The 20,921-nt window shown below is 44.9% G+C and overlaps 1 protein-coding gene across 4 annotated transcripts in view; it reads right to left on the bottom strand.

Annotated features, from left to right (window-relative positions):
- LOC119979536 (kinase non-catalytic C-lobe domain-containing protein 1) overlaps positions 1 to 20,921 on the bottom strand; it is a 261,428-nt gene that overhangs the window by 9,932 nt on the left and 230,575 nt on the right. For all 4 annotated transcript variants that reach the window (XM_038821918.1, XM_038821915.1, XM_038821916.1 and 1 more), the window contains 3 exons: positions 19,493 to 19,615; positions 7,735 to 7,794; positions 1,911 to 2,068 (listed from right to left, as the gene is read on the bottom strand). In XM_038821918.1, coding sequence (XP_038677846.1) covers positions 1,911 to 2,068; positions 7,735 to 7,794; positions 19,493 to 19,615 — 341 coding nt within the window. The remainder of the gene's footprint in view (positions 1 to 1,910; positions 2,069 to 7,734; positions 7,795 to 19,492; positions 19,616 to 20,921) is intronic.

The following is a 20,921-nucleotide window of genomic DNA, read 5'->3' as shown; positions in this document are numbered from 1 at the left end:
GATTACTTAAAACTACCTCTGTTTTCTGACATTGGGAAGAAAAACACTAAGCACTGAATATTTGGACTCCACTGATGTGTTGGCCAGGCTGGATCGATGTGGACTGCACTTGATGCAGTGTAGCGAGAGACAGACCTCCAACACTTGATAAGGTCGAACACGATTTTATTTAACGTCTAAACTATTATACATGTTCAACTGTGGGTTGACACTATGGTGACTTGACTGGAGACCTAGTACTAGCCTGACCAGACTTACTAGCTACCACATGGTGTTTGCACTGGCTAGCTCACGAACTCTGACTGTCTCAGAGGCTGGGTCCAGAGAGAACGGGAAACCTAGTGCCCTCTGGCTTTATAGTGGTGGCATCCTGTCTGGTGATTGGCTGCTCTGTTCTGTGTGCTTACTGGTCATCCTGTGTGTCAATCACTGCCTGTCTGCACTCCATTATATACATAGATGTATATTATGACATCCACCAAGGCCAAAAACAGAGCAAAGAAGCCTGAAATACCAATGGCGGCTGCTGTGCTTGTTCTCAATGCCATTCCCAGCTCCAGTCACTTTAGGGAAGATGGATTTGGGTCCCAGCGGAGATACCCATACCACAAAGTCACCCCCACAGTATCGGCAGACAATTGGCTCATTCAGAACCTTATTGAGGATTTCATAACCTGCCTCCAGTTTCCTGGCGCTGCTGGGAGTATAACCAGCTGAAGGCATGCTCACAACAGCAGGCTGGGGAGGAGGGGTGGGCTTGGTTGGACCAGCCTTAAAACCCTCCCTGTCTGGCTCTGGGTGCAGGTCTAGCCAATTCTCCTCTCACCCCACCGCCACCATCAGCCCTCTGCCCAACCTCCGCCAGTGGTGGCCTGGCTACATGTGCTATTTTTAAAATTTGATTTTGTTTTCAAAAGTTGATGGAAAGGCACCTTCAGGATGAAGCACACCCTTAGCCTGCTGCTCCACTGTACCTAGAAGATCTCGTAAAGGCCTACCAGCATTGCCTGTCATCCTTAATTGGACAAGGAGCCTGTCTCCATGTGTATTAAGAGGGTACTCTGATCAAAATCCCAGGTCAGTGACTGTTGTCCCCAGAGGAGGGTTCGGTCCCTGGGAGACAGATCAACTCCTGTTTCCTCACCTCTGAAGCAAAAATTCAATCCTAAGAATTTTCTTACACCTTTTAAGAACTTGGAATATTTCCCTAAAATAAAACAGCACTGCATTCTGGCAGTCTTAAAATGTAACTTTCCATTATTATAGTCAAATAATCAGGTGGCTTCTTTGTGAATAGGGTCGCGATTTTCCCACCAGCCTGTTTTTTGGCTGCGAAGGTGGTTCACCAGCAGGATCTACCGGTCCTGCCATTGTCAACAGGATTTCTGCTTGACAGCACCCCTCATCGCTGGGAAACAAGTGCACCGGCAAGGGACCGGCATTTCCAGCCGGTGTGAACAGCCAATAAATCCAGCCCCGGGATTCCCGTTGTGCACGTTTAAAACTGAATTTAACAGAACAAAAACAACTTAATGCAAAGTTCAATAATGATTCATTTTATAGGGCAGCACGGTGGCACAGTGGTTAGCATTGCTGCCTACGGTGCTGAGGACCCGGGTTCGAATCCCGGCCCTGGGTCACTGTCCGTGTGGAGTTTGCACATTCTCCCCGTGTCTGCGTGGGTTTCACCCCCACAACCCAAAGATGTGCAGGGTAGGTGGATTGGCCACGCTAAATTGCCCCTTAATTGGAAAAAAATAATTAGGCACTCTAAATTTAAAAAAATAAATAATTTTATAACATAAATATGACCACCGCTTGGACAAGACAAACTACATCCAAGGAAAGAACAATCTAGCATTTCTGAAAATGTTCATAACTTAGCACTTTTCTAAGCTTGTCATACTCACCTTAGTTTTGGCCATTTGTATGTGCCATTAGCCATAGTAAAAGCACCTATTTCTAGTTGTTGGACGTGCATTGCCAGAATATGAGCACAAGGCATTGTTGGTTGCTTACTGAAACTATCTCCTTCCATCAGACAAAGGCTGTCGCTCTTCAGAAAAACCTGATTAAAAAACCATATCAACAATAATTCACTAAATCAGAAAATACACATCATGGACAGGCTCTAATTCATGTTTAATTCATGTAAAATAACTTATTTTTGCACATTGCTTGGAATCCAACCATTTCTAGAAGGAGATGCGTGGGATGCTGCTTAGAAAAAGGAAAAATTATCAGCAATTGAGAATGCATTTCCCTCACAAAAAAACACTTTGTTCACAGTTTCGAAAATTACATTCCGTAACAGTTCAAATTGGACGCCATCCAGCTCGTGTACTTTCTGTACAGCATGTGAAACTCGTAGGTCCCCAGTACAATTGCAACTGCACATGAACCTGAACTATCCCTCAGCCCCTGTGCAACAAAATGACAAGGATATAAGGCCCAGTCCCCCAGGAAGTGCCTCCCACGCTCTCAAGAGGGACATCCTAATCCCCGAGGGGTAAGAAGGATACCAGTACCAGGCCTGGCCTCGCCTAGCACCAATCAACACATACACACAAAAGGTCTGTACCCCCAGGTTCTCCGGCATACTCCTGAAAAAACCTGCTCCCCAGTTGTGCCTGCATCTTTCCAACCCCATCCAGAGCAACGCACCATAAGAGGATGATCATTTCAGCCCCGGCCAAGAGGTGGGCTCCTGCCCGGGAGGAAGAGGAATCGTCAGGACACACAAAAATCAGGCCCCCTAGGAGGGAGGGCCTCCTCCCTCCTCCCCAACACAAACACAGAACCCAGCCCCCACCCAACCACCAGGCTAGATCAGATTAGAAGACAATCCCAATGCTCACCTCAATGAAGAGATGACAAGAAGAAGAGAAGAACTCTCCCAGGAAGGGGACACCCAGCCTACCTCGAATTGACCACCGTTGCAAAAATCTAGAGAAACCCTCCCAACTCTATGGTCCGACCATCATAGAGGCCCAGGGGAGGAACGCAAAAAGAGACCCAAACAGAAGGAGGAGAAACGTAACCGAAAGAAGGAGCGCTGTCCTCCCCAGGCTACTACCTTTGCACAGGCCGGGCAGCAAGGTGGCGCAATGGTTAGCCCTGCTGCCTCATGGCGCCGAGGTCCCAGGTTCGAATCCCGGCTCTGGGTCACTGTGTGGAGTTTACACATTCTCTCCGTGTTTGCATCGGTTTCGCCCCTACAGCCCAAAGATGTGCAGGCTAGGTGGATTGGTTGTGCTAAATTGGCCCTTAATTGGAAAAAATGAATTGGGTACACTAAATTTAATTTTTAAAAAACTTTGCCCAGGCCAAAGAAGGATGCAGACATGGATTCTTGATGCAAAGAATGTACAAATCTAAAAGAAAAACCCAAAACGGATTTGCGCTAACAGAAGATAACAGGAGAAGGATAACCAATTTCACAGACCATCAGGCTAACATTTCACACATCCCTTCAGGAAAAAAGACAATAATAAAAAGCAACATGATCAATGGGGAGTCACAATCAGGGTACTCAAAGAACCATAGGGCAGACAGCAGGATAACAATGTCTTCCATGTTGCATGAGGAAGCAAAGGGTTTGGCAGGATCAATGAACGCTCTCCAGGGTCTCTCCAGGATTCCATCGATCGAAGCATAAGACACCATTACTTCCACCATGCATCTCACTGAATCCCAGGTGGTCCGCAGTCTAGGCCGGCCAGGGTGAATGACTCCACCCACTCAGCCATCTACAACCTCTCATAAAGAGCATTGAGGATAGCACGATATAGGACCTGTGATCGTTGGGCTCTACTGACCCTTGGCCTCGCAGACAGGATATATTGTGCTCAATCGAATCTGATGCACCTGGCCTCCAAATGAAGATTAACAAAGAATGTCAACCAATTCTCGAAGCAATCGGGAATTAATCTCCCATCTTCCGCCAAGGACCAAGGTCAGGGAGACATCCTGCCTGGTTGTCATCTCCCAAATCCATCAAGAACACCTGGCACACCATGCAGTAGGATTTTGATGACCCAATGGCAGGCCCTAACCAAGGGTAGTGCTCTCTCTCGAGTGCAAGAACTCTCTCATGTTCCTCCACCGCTCTTCTCAATGTTCCCTGCAGTTTCTCAAAATGAGCTTTGAAGACCTGCACCACAGAGCCAAAATTCTCAGTCAAGGTAACATCTTTGAAGGCGACCATCATCTGAGAGCCCATTTAACAGCAACTGCGTCACAACTAGCTGAGCCCCTCTTCAGCTCCTGCTGATCACCACGAAAACCCCCTAAGGATTTAAGCATTTTCTCTTGGCTTTTTCCCACAAAAAGACTGGACAAGAACTTTAAGGGACATGGCACAAACCGTGTAGTCCAAGAAGAAACAAGCAAGAAATATGGACCAGGATTAAACGGCGAATTAAAAGATGAGCAGCGCCGGAGTTCGCGAAAACGCAACCGCTACCCGTGCTCACATCACATCACAAATCTTCTTTTAAATAATTGTCTCTGTTTTGAAGCTATTTAAAGTCCTTGCTGTGCATTAATTTGTTTCCATATGACATTGATTTCCATTCTCCTTCCAATCGCAGAGGTAAAAATTTGTGGCAAAAACATAAGGCAGCAGCCAGAAATAAGACCGGACAAAATAGAAACAGGAGGAGTCCATTCAATCCCTCGAGTCTGCTCCGCCATTAAATAGGATCATGACTGATCAGACATTCCTCACGTCCACTTTCCTGCCCTTCCCCCATAACCCTTGATTCCCTTACTGTAATCTCAGCCTTTGGGGCAGCACGGTAGCATTGTGGATAGCACAATCGCTTCACAGCTCCAGGGTCCCAGGTTTGATTCCGGCTTGGGTCACTGTCTGTGCGGAGTCTGCACATCCTCCCCGTGTGTGCGTTGGTTTCCTCCGGGTGCTCCGGTTTCCTCCCACAGTCCAAAGATGTGCAGGTTAGGTGGATTGGCCATGATAAATTGCCCTTAGTGTCCAAAATTGCCCTTAGTGTTGGGTGGGGTTACTGGGTTATGGGGATAGGGTGAGGTGTTAACCTTGGGTAGGGTGCTCTTTCCGGGAGCCGGTGCAGACTCGATGGGCCGAATGGCCTCCTTCTGCACTGTAAATTCTATGTAAATTCTGTGTAAATTCTATGTAAATAAATGCAAGGGCTCTGCCCCCACAGCTCTTTGTGGGAAGGAGTTCCAAAGATTCACAACGCTCGGAGAGAAGAAATTCCTCCTCATCTCAGTTTTAAATGGACACCACTTTATTCTAAGACAATGCTCTCTGATTCTAGACTCTCCCATGAAGGGAAACATTCTCTCAGAATTTATCCTATACGTTTCAATGAGATTCTTCATTCTTCTCATTCTTCTAAATTCCAATGAGTAGCGTCTCAACCTGTTTTACCTTTGCACCTAAGACAATCCTATACCAGGGATCATCCGAGTGAACCTTCACTGGTGGTGAGATTCTCTGGTCCTGCCAGTAGTGCACCCCCATCCGTGGGTTTCCAGGCAGTTTGGGGTGGCTTCAATGCAGGAATAGAGAATGGCGTGCTACCTCATGCCAACGATAAACATGCGGCTGGGAGGCCAGAGAATCATGCTCAATATCTTTCCTTAAATAAGGGGCCAAACTGTGCACAGTACTCCAGATGTAGTCTCACCAGTACCTTTTTCAGCTGCAGCAAGACTTCCCTACTCTTATACACCAACCCCCTTGAAGTAAGGGCCAACATTCAATTAGCCTTCCTGATTACCTGCTGCACCTGTGTGCTAACTTTCCATGTTTCGTGCACAAGTACCTCCAAGTCCATTTGCATTGCAGCTTTCTGCAGCTTTCATCCATTTAAATAATACTGTTCTTTTGTTCTCCCTTCCAAAATGTGAACAACTTTACATTTTCCCACATTTGCCAACCTTTTGCTCACTGACATAACCTATCAATATCACTTTGCAAACTGTTTGTATCACTCTCGCAACTTGCCTTTCCACCTATTTCTGTTTTGCCTGGAATGAATTGTGAATTACTGAAATTGTTCCCTGCTACAAAACCTGCCTATAAACAAAGGTCAAGACTGATAAGTAGTAATGGTGTTTTATGAGATTCTCCGTATTTATGAAAAAGTGCAAGTTTACATGTAAGATGTAAATGCTTCAGATTCAGTTTGTGTGCATTTGCCTTTTGGATTGCCAATTTTAATGCAAAAGTGTTTCTGCGGATTTATATGCCACAACAAGACATTTTTTTTGCTCAATAGATTCTAGACTGCTACATAGTCCCAGGATGTTTAAAGTTCAGCATACCACCACGATGTGGGAGACACTTTCTGATGCATATTGATGTTACACCTGGCTGATGCAGGCATCTCATCTCATCTTGAGGAGACCAGTCGTCTGCTCGAGGACCATTCTGGTAGCAGTGTGATTCACATTATAGCATGCCCCAACCTCAGTCCTAGGATTCTTCATTGGTGTCAACAACCACCTGTTCAGTGGGTATTTTCTGTCAGCGAGTATCCATCACTGAAGGTGCCACCAATGCAACCAGAATTCACCTCACAGCCTCTCGGGAGAGATGCAGTCTTCTGTGGCACTGTCTTTCTGAGATCTGTAGGTAGCTTACCTTTTGCCTGTCTGTATACCCTTCTTTTACATACTAGTGGCTGCTTGTGGTTCTCTTTTCCACCTTCTGCAAATTCCCCTTCCTGAGCCCCCAATACAGGTGGCCATGAGGCTATTGCTATTCGTATCCTGCACTTGCTCCCACTCTCAGGTTCTTGTCCCCACTGGCGTGTGCTCCTGCTGAATGACTGGTTCCTATGACATTTGAGCACTTCTGGCCTGATTGGTCCACCCTCTTAGCAGCTTCTGCAATGTGGCCTACTCAATGCTTCTCTCACCTCAGTTGGTCTGTCGTGCAGGAATACACAACATTGAGCAAGGTTCTACTGCCCTTCCCAATGGCTTCCCCTGCATGCTGAATGCTGCGCTCACACAGGACTTTCCTACCCAAGAAGTGAAAGTGGCTCACCCACCTAAATAATAAACCGTAAAAATTTTTTGGAAAAGGAAGCACTTTTCAAGAAGCAACTATTGGGCCATGCACATAATACATAGTATTGTTGGATACAATTTCTTCACTCAATCCCTTTTCTTATCCATTTTCCCAGATCCTGTGAGTGATACGTACACATTTGTGCCAGCATTCCATCTGCTGCCATGAATAATACTTTAATAACCTCAGCAGATGGAATCTCATTCTGAATTTCACAAAGGGCTTCATACCCAACTCATGCAATTACATGGTTAGTTATCATCCATTGATTAGAGAGTATGACGCTGCACCATTCTGTCATTTTAATGATGGAATTTATTTTCTGCCTCAATACTGTCGGCTTTCCTTTCAATTAATTTACTTCTCTCACTTCTAGCCTGGACCAAGCTTCACACATCTTTGTAACTGATCTTGAAGCTTGAAAAGATTGAAATTAATATTTGACCCAAATGCAGGCAGTAGCTTTGAAGTGGACCTGCTAACCAAAATTTAGGTTTGGCCGATTGGATTTGGCTTCCTTCGCAAATGCGAAGCTGCTTTGGGAATAATGTTCAAATGAGCTGAAGATTTCAAATCTGCCATTTCATGGTTTCACTATCACCAATTATACGACAACACCTAAAATGTGGCTGATAGAGGAGTTTTTGGCACCTTTGACTATTTTTGAGTACCTGTACAGCAGTCAGTTCCTCCGTGATTTCCAACGCCTTTGAGGACAAGCTTTTCCACGACTGAAATAAAATAAAATAAAAAGAAAGCAAATATCAAAACCCTGTGATGACCTTCGTACACAAACAATTAAAGAAAGGTAAGTCTTTTCTCAGGGAAAGTTGAAGATTTATTTTAGCAATTTCCAGGCAGCTGTCAAAAATTACATTTGTTCTTTGTGATCAACAGTGCGCATAATGATGTGTAGATAAAGGAAACTATTGAGAGGCTCACCTATAGGACAGCTAACAGAGTACATAGAACATAGAACAGTACAGCACAGAACAGGCCCTTCGGCCCTCGATGTTGTGCCGAGCAATGATCACCCTACTCAAACCCATGTATCCACCCTATACCCGTAACCCAACAACTCCCCCCCTTAACCTTACTATTAGGACACTACGGGCAATTTAGCATGGCCAATCCACCTAACCCGCACATCTTTGGACTGTGGGAGGAAACCGGAGCACCCGGAGGAAACCCACGCACACACGGGGAGGACGTGCAGACTCCACACAGACAGTGACCCAGCCGGGAATCGAACCTGGGACCCTGGAGCTGTGAAGCATTTATGCTAACCACCATGCTACCGTGCTGCCCCAGTAATAGTGAATTTTGGGTGGCTTGTAACTGAAGATGGTTTAACAGAAGCAAAGCAAACAGTAGCTCCCTTTGCTGTGAAGGCAGCTCCATTCACCCAGTCACAGCTGAAATTACAACAGTTACAGGTAGTCTGCCATCCAGATAATCATTCTTACATGGTCTTATGGCAGAATAAAGTTGTGTGGTGGGAACATGTAATATGGGAAATAAAAGAAGCCAAATTAGAAAGTAAAAAGAATAAAACCATGTAGTTTAAAAATAGAGAAGTTCCAATTGAGACAATGTTCATTGCCCAAATATATCCACCCCTCTGGGTCAGTGCATGATTACCAATACATTATTATTCCATCATTGACTGTCTTTCTTCACCTCCGTAGAGATAAACAAGAAGCAGAACTGTTAAATTCTTTATACATCTCAGCTCTCCTTATCAACAGATATCAATGCAGTTCCCTGTTAAAGGGTAACTAGACTCTGAATCATCTACTTTCTTTTGATGTTTATTTAACACATTAACTGTGCTCAGGAAAAGAAAAAGTGTTTTTAAAGTGTTGAAATTTGCTCCAAATTTGTGAACCATCTCGTAGGGACATTGATTTCTTTTCTCGCTAGTGGTCAAATCCAGACAAAGGAAATGATCCCAATTATTAAATGACACAATTAAATTTCCTTCATATGCTCTCAGCTTATGTTGGGTGAATTTACGCGTGCAATTTAAAATGTAATTTTTTTTTATCGATCTGTTTTCATCTTTCCAGGATATGTTTACTTATACTGTGGTACTGGTGCCACAGGTTACTGGTCTCCACTATTTCAACCAGGGGTAAATGGTCACATGTGAGTTCTGTTCAACAAGCTTTTTGATGTTAGGAGTGTTACAGTCAGGGGTGGCATGGTTAGCACTGCTGTCTCACGACGCCGAGGACCCGGGTGGAGTTTGCACATTCTCCCCGTGTCTCCGTAGCTTTCACCTCCACAACCCGAAGATGTGCAGGATAGGTGGATTGGCCATGCTAAATTGCCCCTTAATTGGAAAAATAAAAAATAAAAATAGAAAAATAGGAATGTTACGGTCTCAGAGAGTCATGACCTCACCTAACAGGCACAATAACCAGTAGAAATCAGTGGGTAACAATTCAACGTAGGAATATTTTGTCGAGCTCAGGGTGCAGAGGTAAATGTAAAACTTCAATCTAATTGGTGCAAACTGTACAAAAGAGTTCCCAATTATATGTCAGAAAAATGGAAACGACAGTTAATATACTGTTAACCAGAGGTGGACTTACACATTTGGGGGCCCTGCACTCATCTTCATTTCTGTCCCCCCCCTGATGACTGCACGGCCCGACATTACACCCCACCCCTAATGAGGCCGCACTCCGACCCGTGACATCACGGGCATCCCAACCCCGCCACCATCACCTCACAGAATTCAAATGAATGAGCCACAAAAATACACAACTTGGTCACTTAAATTATGAAAACATGCCTGTAATTGCTGAATTAAAATTCAAGCCTACCTGTTCTCATAATGATGGTAAAATGGTCAATATTGTGACCGATGTGTCTTGAGGGTAGCAAACATGGAACTGGCCAATGAGCAATGAGATGGAAAAGTCAGCCAATAACATGACTGCAGCATAGGCCAATGGAAAACAGAATGAAGCAGAAAGAGTCCAGTGCAGGGGCAAATACTTCAACCAAATGGAGTCCAGTGAATCTAAGTCCAATATTAAACATTCAAACCCTCCACTGTTTATCGGTGGTGGAGGGTTTGAATGTCTGTGGAAGGAGGAGGAATCAAGCGGGCTGCTTTATCTTGGATGATGTCGAGCTTCTTGAGTGTTGTTGGAGCTGCACTTATCCAGGCAAGTGGAGGGTATTCCATTACACTCCTGACTTGTGCCTTGTAGAAGGTCAACAGACTTCGGAGGGGGTCAGGAGGTGAGTTACTCACCGTAGGATTCATAGCCGTTGACCTCTCCTGGTAGCCGCAGTATTAATGTGGCTAGTTGGGGCTGGTTTAGCACAGGGCTAAATCGCTGGCTTTTATAGCAGACCAAGGCAGGTCAACAGCACGGTTCAATTCCTGTACCAGCCTCCCTGAAAAGGCGCCGGAATGTGGTGACTAGGGGCTTTTCACAGTAACTTCATTTGAAGCCTACTTGTGACAGTAAGCAATTTTCAATTCATTTCATTTTTAGTTCAGTTTCTGATCAATTGTAACCCCCAGGATGTTGACTGTGGGGGATTCAGCGATGGTAATGTCATTGAATGTCAAGGTGCGATGGTTAGATCCTGTCTTGTAGGAGTGGCCATTACCTGACACTTGTGTGGCGCAAATGTAACTTGCCACTTGCTTTTTTTTCTTTTTTTTTAAATTTAGAGTACCCAATTATTTTTTTACAATTAAGGGGCAATTTAGCATGGCCAATCCACCTACCCTGCATATCTTTGGGTTGTGGTGCTGAAACCCATGCAGAAACGGGGAGAATGTGCAAACTCCACATGGACAGTGACCCAGAGCCGGGATTCAAACCCAGGTCCTCAGCGCCGTAGGCAACAATGCTAACCATTGTGCCACATGCTGCCTCTTTAATTTGCCATTTGTCAGCGCATGCCTGAATATTGTCCAGGTTGTTGCTCGTTCTGGGTGAGTGTGCTTAACACTCAATTTGGCTCTGTTTCATCACTTAGCTCTGGAGTCGCCAGGTATCATTAAGATACCGCCACAAGTTTCAAGGTCAAGTTCAAAGCAATAAAACCATACACCAATTAGTAAGTTCAAACAACTGAGTTTATTATAATACAATTATAAACTACTCATGCACACGGTAAGATGATTAAACTATTCCTACCGCTAAATAAACCAATACTTATCTTAAAGGGAACTGCCGGATCAGGGGACAAGGCCTCTTGCTCTGCACTGAGTCTGCAGACGTCAGGTTGGTATGGGTTAAAAAGGGGTCAGGAGTGTCTATCTCTGGTAGCGATCGTTGTGAGACACTTACTTGCTGGCGGCTGCTGTCCCAAACCTCTCCTCTCTCTCGGTCTTCTTCGGTAAAAGCTGGTCGAGAGGGCTGGTCAAGAGAGGAGGGCTGGTCAAGAAGAACGAACTAAGTTTGGGACCTGTCCTTTATAGGCCCTAGGGCTTTGCGCCCTTTTGGGCGGACCCTCTATCTGCTGGGGATCGATTGGGTCTCTTCCCAATCAATTTGTTTGAATCCCGCCGATACTGAGGCTGTCCCTCGGCTACTGGGCGGGCCTTCAGGTGCTTTGTCTTCGAACCCCGCTGGTGCCGGGGTGTCTGGTATCCTATACAATGTTGCAATCACTTCCCTATTTGTGTCCATTGTCCCTGGGATCGTTCCATTACTATGTTAACTGTCCCGGAGATTGCCTCATTAGTATGCGGAATGTTTGTTTCGGTGCTGTCTGCTCTCTTAGCAGACAGAATACACAGTGGCTTGTTGCAGCCTGCTTGTGCTGCAAACTTTGTCCATTTTACCCTGCAAGCTTTGCGTTCCTCCATTTTGTATTGAGGGAATGGCCAACTTCGGTGGCTATAAGGTCTTGCTGCATTTTTACACGGACTACTTCATTATCTGAGGAGTCACGAATGGTGCTGAACATTGTGTAGTCATCCGCAAACATCCCTACTTCTGACCTTATGAACATAAGAACATAAGAACATAAGAACTAGGAGCAGGAGTAGGCCATCTGGCCCCTCGAGCCTGCTCCGCCATTCAATTAGATCATGGCTGATCTTTTGTGGACTCAGCTCCACTTTCCGGCCCGAACACCATAACCCTTAATCCCTTTATTCTTCAAAAAACTATCTATCTTTACCTTAAAAACATGTAATGAAGGAGCCTCAACTGCTTCACTGGGCAAGGAATTCCATAGATTCACAACCCTTTGGGTGAAGAAGTCCCTCCTAAACTCAGTCCTAAATCTACTTCCCCTTATTTTGAGGCTATGCCCCCTAGTTCTGCTGTCACCCGCCAGTGGAAACAACCTGCCCGCATCTATCCTATCTATTCCCTTCATAATTTTAAATGTTTCTATAAGATCCCCCCTCATCCTTCTAAATTCTAACGAGTACAGTCCCAGTCTACTCAACATGAAGGAGGCCATTGATGCAGCAACTGAAGATGCCTTGGACATAAATGGAAGTAAATGGTTCCACAAAAAAGTAAACAGCAATATCATACTTTTCAAACTTCTGGCCGAAGATTTTTCTTCAGCTTTCACATATGGCTTTTCTGAATTTGATAAGGTTTCCGGTAGATCAACAAAGTTCAGTTTTGAAACCAAAACAGAATCTGTATCAGCGGACCACATGGTGTCACAAATTATTTTGACCGTCAAATATTTTCCCTGTGCTTGCTCCAAGAGTGATTGCCACATATTCTGCCGATGCATGGAAACCGGAAAAAAAGCACATAAGTTTTGAACAAAAAATGTATGGCTCTTGGAACGTGGGATGGATAATGCATTGGGGCTTGTTCCGTCTTGCTTGTAGACCTGAATATTGTTCTGCTATATCTGCGTTGTTTTTTAAAAATAAATTTAGAGTACCCAATTCATTTTTCCAATTAAGGGGCAATTTAGCGTGGCCAATCCACCTACCTTGCACATCTTTGGGTTGCGGGGGCGAAATCCACGTAGACATGGGGAGAATGTGCAAACTCCACACGGACAGTGACCCAGAGCCGGGACCGAACCTGGGACCTTGGTGTCGTGAGGCAGCAGGGCTAACCTACTGCGCCACTGTGCTGCCCATATATGCGTTGTTATCGAAGCTCTGCCCACAACAATTTTTGATGTCCAATTTAAATTTGCAATGATTTCCAAAATAGTTGTCTCCAGCACTCAGTAGCTGGACAAAACAGAGAAATCACTCTGCAACTTCACCATTGCTGGTCACATATCTTGAAATTAATGCTAATTGGTCCACATGACTCATGAAGTGTTGACTTTTATGGAATAGTATTTGACATCTTTTACTTCATGAGTGTAATGGTTTCTGAGCCACTCTGCCATTATAGCGATTAGGTCATCGTAGATTTGGTATGTTAAAACGTTGACCTTCCCTGAGCCACAATATTGATAGCCTTCAAATGGTCTTTGATAAGCTCATCAAATTCATGAGACATTCAAGGCTGTCTGGAAAATTGCCTCTTTGAGTTGAGAATGATGACTCATCATGTTCTCGCAGAGGTGGACCCAGGGAAAACAGCCGTTTGACTGTGGCAACAACATATCTCAGTACATTCCTCCAATAAGGACATTCCTTTTTAAACTGAGCTGATAACGCAGAATCAAATCTTCCTGATAATTTGCATGAATAAACACACAGCTTCAGTATGAACTTTGGGAGTTACATGAACAGCACGATGTCTTCCAACATTTCTCCAGTTAGAGTGCCCATCGACAAATGCTTGTTTCCCTTTACTAGGGTCGGGGAATAATTTGCAAAGAACAGTAGACTTTTCCGAAATAAATCAACCAATTCCTAGTTTCCGTCATCCCATTTCTCCTCACCCTCAGAAAATGGGACTGATGAAGTCTTCTAACGTGCTTTTGGCCTCCAAACCCAAACACTTTTCTCAAGTTTGCCCTGTTACCTGTTTTCTGGTTTATGTAGTATGAAATATTCTATAATTCCCAGTGGAACACATTTTGGCCATAAGGCAATGCCTTCAGCGTAGGTTTCATCCCTCACTTCAGCAGAAGAATCTACAGTATCTTGTAGTTCCATTCCCGTTTCAGAGTCCACTTTTTGTTCAACATTTTCAGGCGATGTGGTATCTCCAGAAATCATCAGTTGAAGTCATCAGATAGTTCACCCATACTTTTGGTGGACGAGGATGCAGGTGCAGTTTGTGCACTTCTCAATACTTTGAACTTTCTAAAGTAAAATGACAAACTGTCTTTTTGTCTAGCTTCATCCTTTTGCTTCACTTTCAACTGCTAGATTGATAGTGCCATTTCATATTGACTGAGCTTTCTTGAATTAAATGAATGAATTTTCTGAAAGAGCAGGCTTTTTCTGCCCTCCTCAGTCCTGGGCTTCAAGTTGCTCCTGCTCACCTCGACGACCTCGCCTTGCTGCTGGCTCTGGGTGCCTGGCTATGGTGTTGCTTCTCCCTCAGTTGCCCAGCCCTTCTCAGTCCTGGTCTGGGGTCAGATCTCCACTGCAGCTGCTCCCCTTGACCGTGAGGGACTGGGCTGATCTCGCTGCTGGCTCAAGCTACTTGCTTGGCCATGTGTGGTGAATGTAACTTAGTAATTCACACTGTATTTACCAATACCATTGTAAGCGCAGTAGCGTTATTCGACCACTAGGGGGAGTAGCTCTGGGAATGCTCAGGCGTTTGTACAGGGCTCCACCCTTGGCTCCGCCCACAAATCCTCCCTCTGGACTGCTGTATAAATACCCTTGTCCAGAGCCAGCCTGCAGTTCATCGAGAGTTCAACGGGTAACAGGCTGGCTCTGTAGTAAGTAGATTAAAAGCACTGTTCATATCTTAAAGCACATGTCTAGTGAATTGATGGTTCCATCACCATGTAGCCTTGCATTTCACTCCTCAGCCCATATCCTGGGAGTCGAGTATCCCCACCACTCTCCTTGGCGACCGGCGGCACCTTCTCGGCCCTCACACCTCACCTCGAGCTCTGCTCAACATCCACCTCGGGAGCTTTGCTGGCTCATTGGTTGCCTGCCTGTCTGGCTATCTGGCCTCATCACCACCCTTGCCCTGAAGTTGCTGCCGCCTTTTTCATACTTTTAGCTTGCCAGCTCTCCTCCTCAACCCTGCCCTGGGGATCGGGCGACGCCCCGTTGCTCTCCTTGATGACTGTTTACCAGCGCCTGCCTCCTTGTTTGGCCCTCCTGGGCTCACATCCCTGAGGCAAGCTCGATGACCTCGCTGTTGGCTCAGGCTGCCTGCCTGGTTATAACAACATAAGAACATAAGAACTAGGAGCAGGAATAGGCCATCTGGCCCCTCGAGCCTGCTCCGCCATTCAATGAGATCATGGCTGATCTTTTGTGGACTCAGCTCCACTTTCCAGCCTGAACACCATAACCTTAATCCCTTTATTCTTCAAAAAACTATCAAAAAACATTTAATGAAGGAGCCTCTACTGCTTTACTGGGTAAGGAATTCCATAGATTCACAACCCTTTAGGTGAAGAAGTTCCTCTTACACTCAGTCCTAAATCTACTTCCCCTTATTTTGAGGCTATGCCCCCTAGTTCTGCTTTCACCCGCCTGTGAAAACAACTTGCCCGCATCTATCCTATCTATTCCCTTCATAATTTTATATGTTTCTATAAGATCCCCCTCATCTTTCTAAATTCCAACGAGTACAGCCCCAGTCTACTCAACCTCTCCTCATAATCCAACACCTTCAGCTCTGGGATTAACCTAGTGAATCTCCTCTGCACACGCTCCAGTGCCAGTACGTCCTTTCTCAAGTAAGGAGACCAAAACTGAACACAATACTCCAGGTGTGGCCTCACTAACACCGTAAAGAATTGCAGCATAACCTCCCTTGTCTTAAAGTCCATCCCTCTAGCAATGAAGGATAAAATTCCATTTGCCTTCGTAATCACCTGTTGCACCTGTAAAACAACTTTTTGTGACTCATGCACGATCACACCCAGGTCTCTCTGCACAGTGGCATGCTTTAATATTTTATCATTTAAATAATAATCTCGTTTGCTGTTATTCCTACCAAAATGGATAACCTCACACTTGTCAACATTGTATTCCATCTGCCAGACCCTAGCCCATTCACCTAACCTATCCAAATCCCTCTGCAGACTTCCAGTATCCTCTGCACTTTTTGCTTCACCACTCATCTTAGTGTCGTCTGCAAACTTGGACACATTGCCCTTGGTCCCCATCTCCAAATCATCGATGTAAATTGTGAACAATTGTGGGCCCAACACTGATCCCTGAGGGACACCACTAGCTACTGATTGCCAACCAGAGAAACACCCATTAACCCCATTGCTTTCTATTAATTAACCAATCCTCTATCCATGCTACTACTTTACCCTTAATGCCATGCATCTTTATCTTATGCAGCAACGTTTTGTGTGGCACTTTGTCAAAGGCTTTCTGGAAATCCAGATATACCACATCCATTGGCTCCCTGTTATCTACTGCACTGGTAATGTCCTCAAACAATTCCACTAAATTAGTTAGGTACGACCTGCCCTTTATGAACCCATGCTGTGTCTGCCCAATGGGACAATTTGTATCCAGATGCCTCGCTATTTCTTCCTTGATGATAGATTCCAGCATCTTCCCTACTACCGAAGTTAAGCTCACTGGCCTATAATTACCTGCTCTCTGCCTACCTCCTTTTTTAAACAGTGGTGTCAAGTTTGCTAATTTCCAATCCGCCGGGACCACCCCAGAGTCTAGTGAATTTTGGTAAATTATCACTAGTGCATTTTCAATTTCCCTAGCCATCTCTTTTAGCACTCTGGGATGCATTCCATCAGAGCCAGGAGACTTGTCTACCTTTAGCCCCATTAGCTTGCCCATCACTACCTCCTTAGTGATAACAGTCCTCTCAAGGTCCTCACCTGTCATAGCCTCATTTCTATCAATCACTGGCATGTTATTAGTGTCTTCCACTGTGAAGACCGACCCAAAAAACCTGTTCAGTTCCTCAGCCATTTCCTCATCTCCCATTATTAAAACTCCCTTCTCATCCTCTAAAGGACCAATATTCACCTTAGCCACTCTTTTTTGTTTCATATATTTGTCAAAACTTTTACTATCTGTTTTTATATTATGAGCAAGTTTACTCTCATAATCTCTTACTCTTCTTTATGGCTTTTTTAGTAGCTTTCTGTTGCCCCCTAAAGATTTCTCAGTCCTCTAGTCTCCCACTAATCTTTGCCACTTTATATGCTTTTTTCTTCAATTTGATACTCTCCCTTATTTCCTTAGATATCCACGGTCGATTTCCCCTCTTTCTACCGTCCTTCCTTTTTGTTGGTATCAACGTTTGCTGAGCACTGTGAAAAATTGCTTGGAAGGTTCTCCACTGTTCCTCAACTGTTCCACCATAAAGTCTTAGCTCCCAGTCTACCTTAGCTAGTTCTTCTCTCATCCCCTTGTAATCGCCTTTGTTTAAGTACAAAACATGAGTATTTGATTTTACCTTCTCACCCTCCATCTGTATTTTAAATTCCACCATATTGTGATCGTTCCTTCCAAGAGGATCCTTAACTATGAGATCATTAATCAATCCTGTCTCATTAATACAGGACAAGATCTAGGACCGCTTGTTCCCTCGTAGGTTCCATTACATGCTGTTCTAGGAAACTATCGCGGATACATTCTATAAACTCCTACTCCAGGCTGCCTTGACCTACCTGGTTAAACCAATTGACATGTAGATTACAATCCCCCATGATAGCTGCTGTACCATTTCTACATGCATCCGTTATTTCTTTGTTTATTGCCTGCCCCACCATAATGTTACTATTTGGTGGCCCATAGACTACTCCTATCAGTGACTTTTTCGCCTTACTATTCCTGATTTCCACCCAAATGGATTCAACCTTATCCTCCATAGCACGATGTCGTCCCTTACTATTGCCCGGATGTCATCCTTAAATAACAGAGCTACACCACCTCCCTTACCATCGACTCTGTCCTTCCGAATAGTTTGATACCCTCGGATATTTAACTCCCAGTCGTCACCATCCTTTAACCATGTTTCAGTAATGGCCACTAAATCATAGTCATTCACGATGATTTGCGCCATCAACTCATTTACCTTATTCCGAATACTACGAGCATTCAGGTAAAGTACGCTTATGTTGGCTTTTTTACCTCTGTTTTGAATCTTAACACCTCGATCAGCAACCTCTCCTAAGTTATATTTCCTCTTAACTTTTCTCCTAATTTTCCTTGTCATTGAACCCATATATTCATGTAACAACCTGCCGCGTCGTTTACCATTAACCTTTTTACTTCCAGTTTTATTCCTTTTCGTATTACTGGGCCTATTCACTGAGCTCCCCTTAGTCACTGTACCTTGTCCTGTCGCCCATTTTGATTTTTGACTGGCTTCTCTGCCGTACACATTTCCCCTTACTTACTTTTGCTTCTGTCCCTGTTTTACTACCTTCCAACTTCCTGCATTGGTTTCCACCCCCCCGCCACATTAGTTTAAACCCTCCCTAACAGCTCTAGCAACCACCCCCCCCCTCCCCCCCCCCCCCCCGACATCGGTTCCAGTCCTGCCCAGGTGCAGACCGTCTGGTTTGTACTGATCCCACTTCCCCAGAACCGGTTCCAATGCCCCAGGAATTTGAATCCCTCCCTCTTGCACCATCTCTCAAACCACGCATTCATCCTATCTATCCTGACATTCCTACTCTGACTAGCTCGTGGCACTGGTAGCAATCCTGAGATTACTACCTTTGAGGTTATCTGGCTTCCTTAGCTCTGGGTCAGAAACCTGGCTGCTACTTTTAAAATAAATATATTTTGTAGATTCTCGTTACTGCTCTCTCTCCATCCAAGTCATCAACACCATCAACAAAATAGTGTATTACTGCTGTAAGGGGACTCGACCAATCAGAGCCCGATGTTGTTCTTGACTGCTGATTTGCGCCTTTCAGAAAATTTAGAGATATCGGCCTCTGGTTGGTGCCCCCACAGCCATAGGCCAGCAAAGGACCCCCCATTGGTTTGAGCCATGTCCCTAAGCATGATGTTTCATTGCAAGTCCACCTCTCCTGTCAACAGTTGTGATGCTGAGGATGTAATGTAGAAGACATACATTAATGGTCGGCATTGCCATGGACCACTAATCAGACTAAAGTGGGCCAGTTTTGCTTCTACACTCCAAGTTAAAGGAGCTGCCTAGAACTAGTGACAGTGATTGATCTATCTCTGATTAAAACAGATTAGTAGCCATCCGGCTGGGACTGAAGTTGTGAGATGCAATGCCTAAATCCAGCAGGACTTGGGAAATGTTGGGGAATGTTGAAGAAAGTTTCAATTAAGCTTGTACATATGACAGACTGATTAGACTGGGATGAACTGGTTCTTTCCCACTCTCAGTAATTACTTACAGGTAATTGGCGCACTATCAGGCTTCCCAGGCTACTAAGAATCTGCATGGCTGTGGCAAAATTTCTCAATTCATAACAAATCTTTGCAATTGATAGAAATTTTGATAGTTGTGCATGTTGTGCCTGCAAAGGACAAAAACATAAATACATCTCAAAGATTATTTTTCCTTTCTGAGTATAGAATGGCAGTATGCACATTTTCTACATAATTTCTACATCATTCTTGACAATGTAAGTAAGGGTCCTTCCTGTTGCTTCCCTTATTTCCCTTTTCTTTGTTTTTGACATTATCATTTTTGATCCTTGGATGCTTCATGGACATGTATCTTTAAGTCAAGCAGCAGAGAGAATAAGGAATTCAAGAGGTTGCAATGTCATATTTGATGCCGGTTTTCGATCAGCAGACCCAGACTTTGTGGCACCTGAGAGATGGGGAGGGGCTCAGTTTCATTGTTTGGTGGCCAATTAATTGGTCAAAAGGTCATCTTCCGCCTGGTAAGAGGTGGTGATTGGGATTTCCGGTGGCGGCTGTGAGGGAGTAAGTCGCGCATTTGGTGGCTCTCGCTCCGGTCAGACTTTAAGACCTTTCCCCCCGACTTTTTTGAACTTTTGAGCGCTGGAGTGAAAAACAATAGCAGGCTAGATCTGAATCCATACAGAGTTGTATGGACTTAAGGAGCAGAAGGGAGCGAAAACAGGCGAAGAAGGGGCTGAACAAAGGTGGTGTGGAAGCTCAAGTGGGAGGAAAGATGGCCAATGAACGGACCATGGAACGGACGGTCCAGACAGCACTGGACAACATGCTGAAGGTCATGAAAGAGAGCTTCGCAGCACTGAAGCGGGATAATTTGGAACCGCTCCACAAAGCGGTGGAGCGACTGGATCAAAGGCTGGACATGCAGGATAAGAAGGTCCAGGCACTGGAGAAGACAGTGAAAGAGCAGGCGGATTTCCAAACGGTAGCGGACGTGGAAATTAGAAAGGTGAAGGAGCAACAATCAAGGCTGATGGATAGGCTGGAGGACCTGGAAAACAGGTCTTGCCAGCAGAATCTGAGAATCATTGGGCTCCCGGAGAGGGTCGAGGGAGTGGATGCCACGGCATATGTGGCAGACATGCTGCAGATGCTGGTGGGGGATGATTTCTTCCCGCGTCCGTTGGAGCTGGACAGGGCACACAGAGTGCAAGCAACATTATTTTGACGACCCGGAGGAAGCGATGGACTTCGCTAAGGGGCATGGGCTGGTGCCGAACTGAGGACCCATGGACTCAAGTTAGAGTGTATTAATGGATGTTTGCATTTGTTCACAGATTGCCCTTCATATTAGCGATGTCGTTCGGCATGCTCTTTTACTTAAAATTGGGGGTGTTCTTGTGTTTGTGTTTGCCTGTTTGAAAGTTTTAAAGTTAAAGCCAATGTTATAGTTTT

The sequence above is a fragment of the Scyliorhinus canicula genome, chromosome 16 (genome assembly GCF_902713615.1).
Source record: "Scyliorhinus canicula chromosome 16, sScyCan1.1, whole genome shotgun sequence".
NCBI classification, from domain to species: Eukaryota; Metazoa; Chordata; class Chondrichthyes; order Carcharhiniformes; family Scyliorhinidae; genus Scyliorhinus; species Scyliorhinus canicula.
Note: the sequence above shows the minus strand (reverse complement) of the source record. Positions and strands in the feature narration are given on the sequence as shown.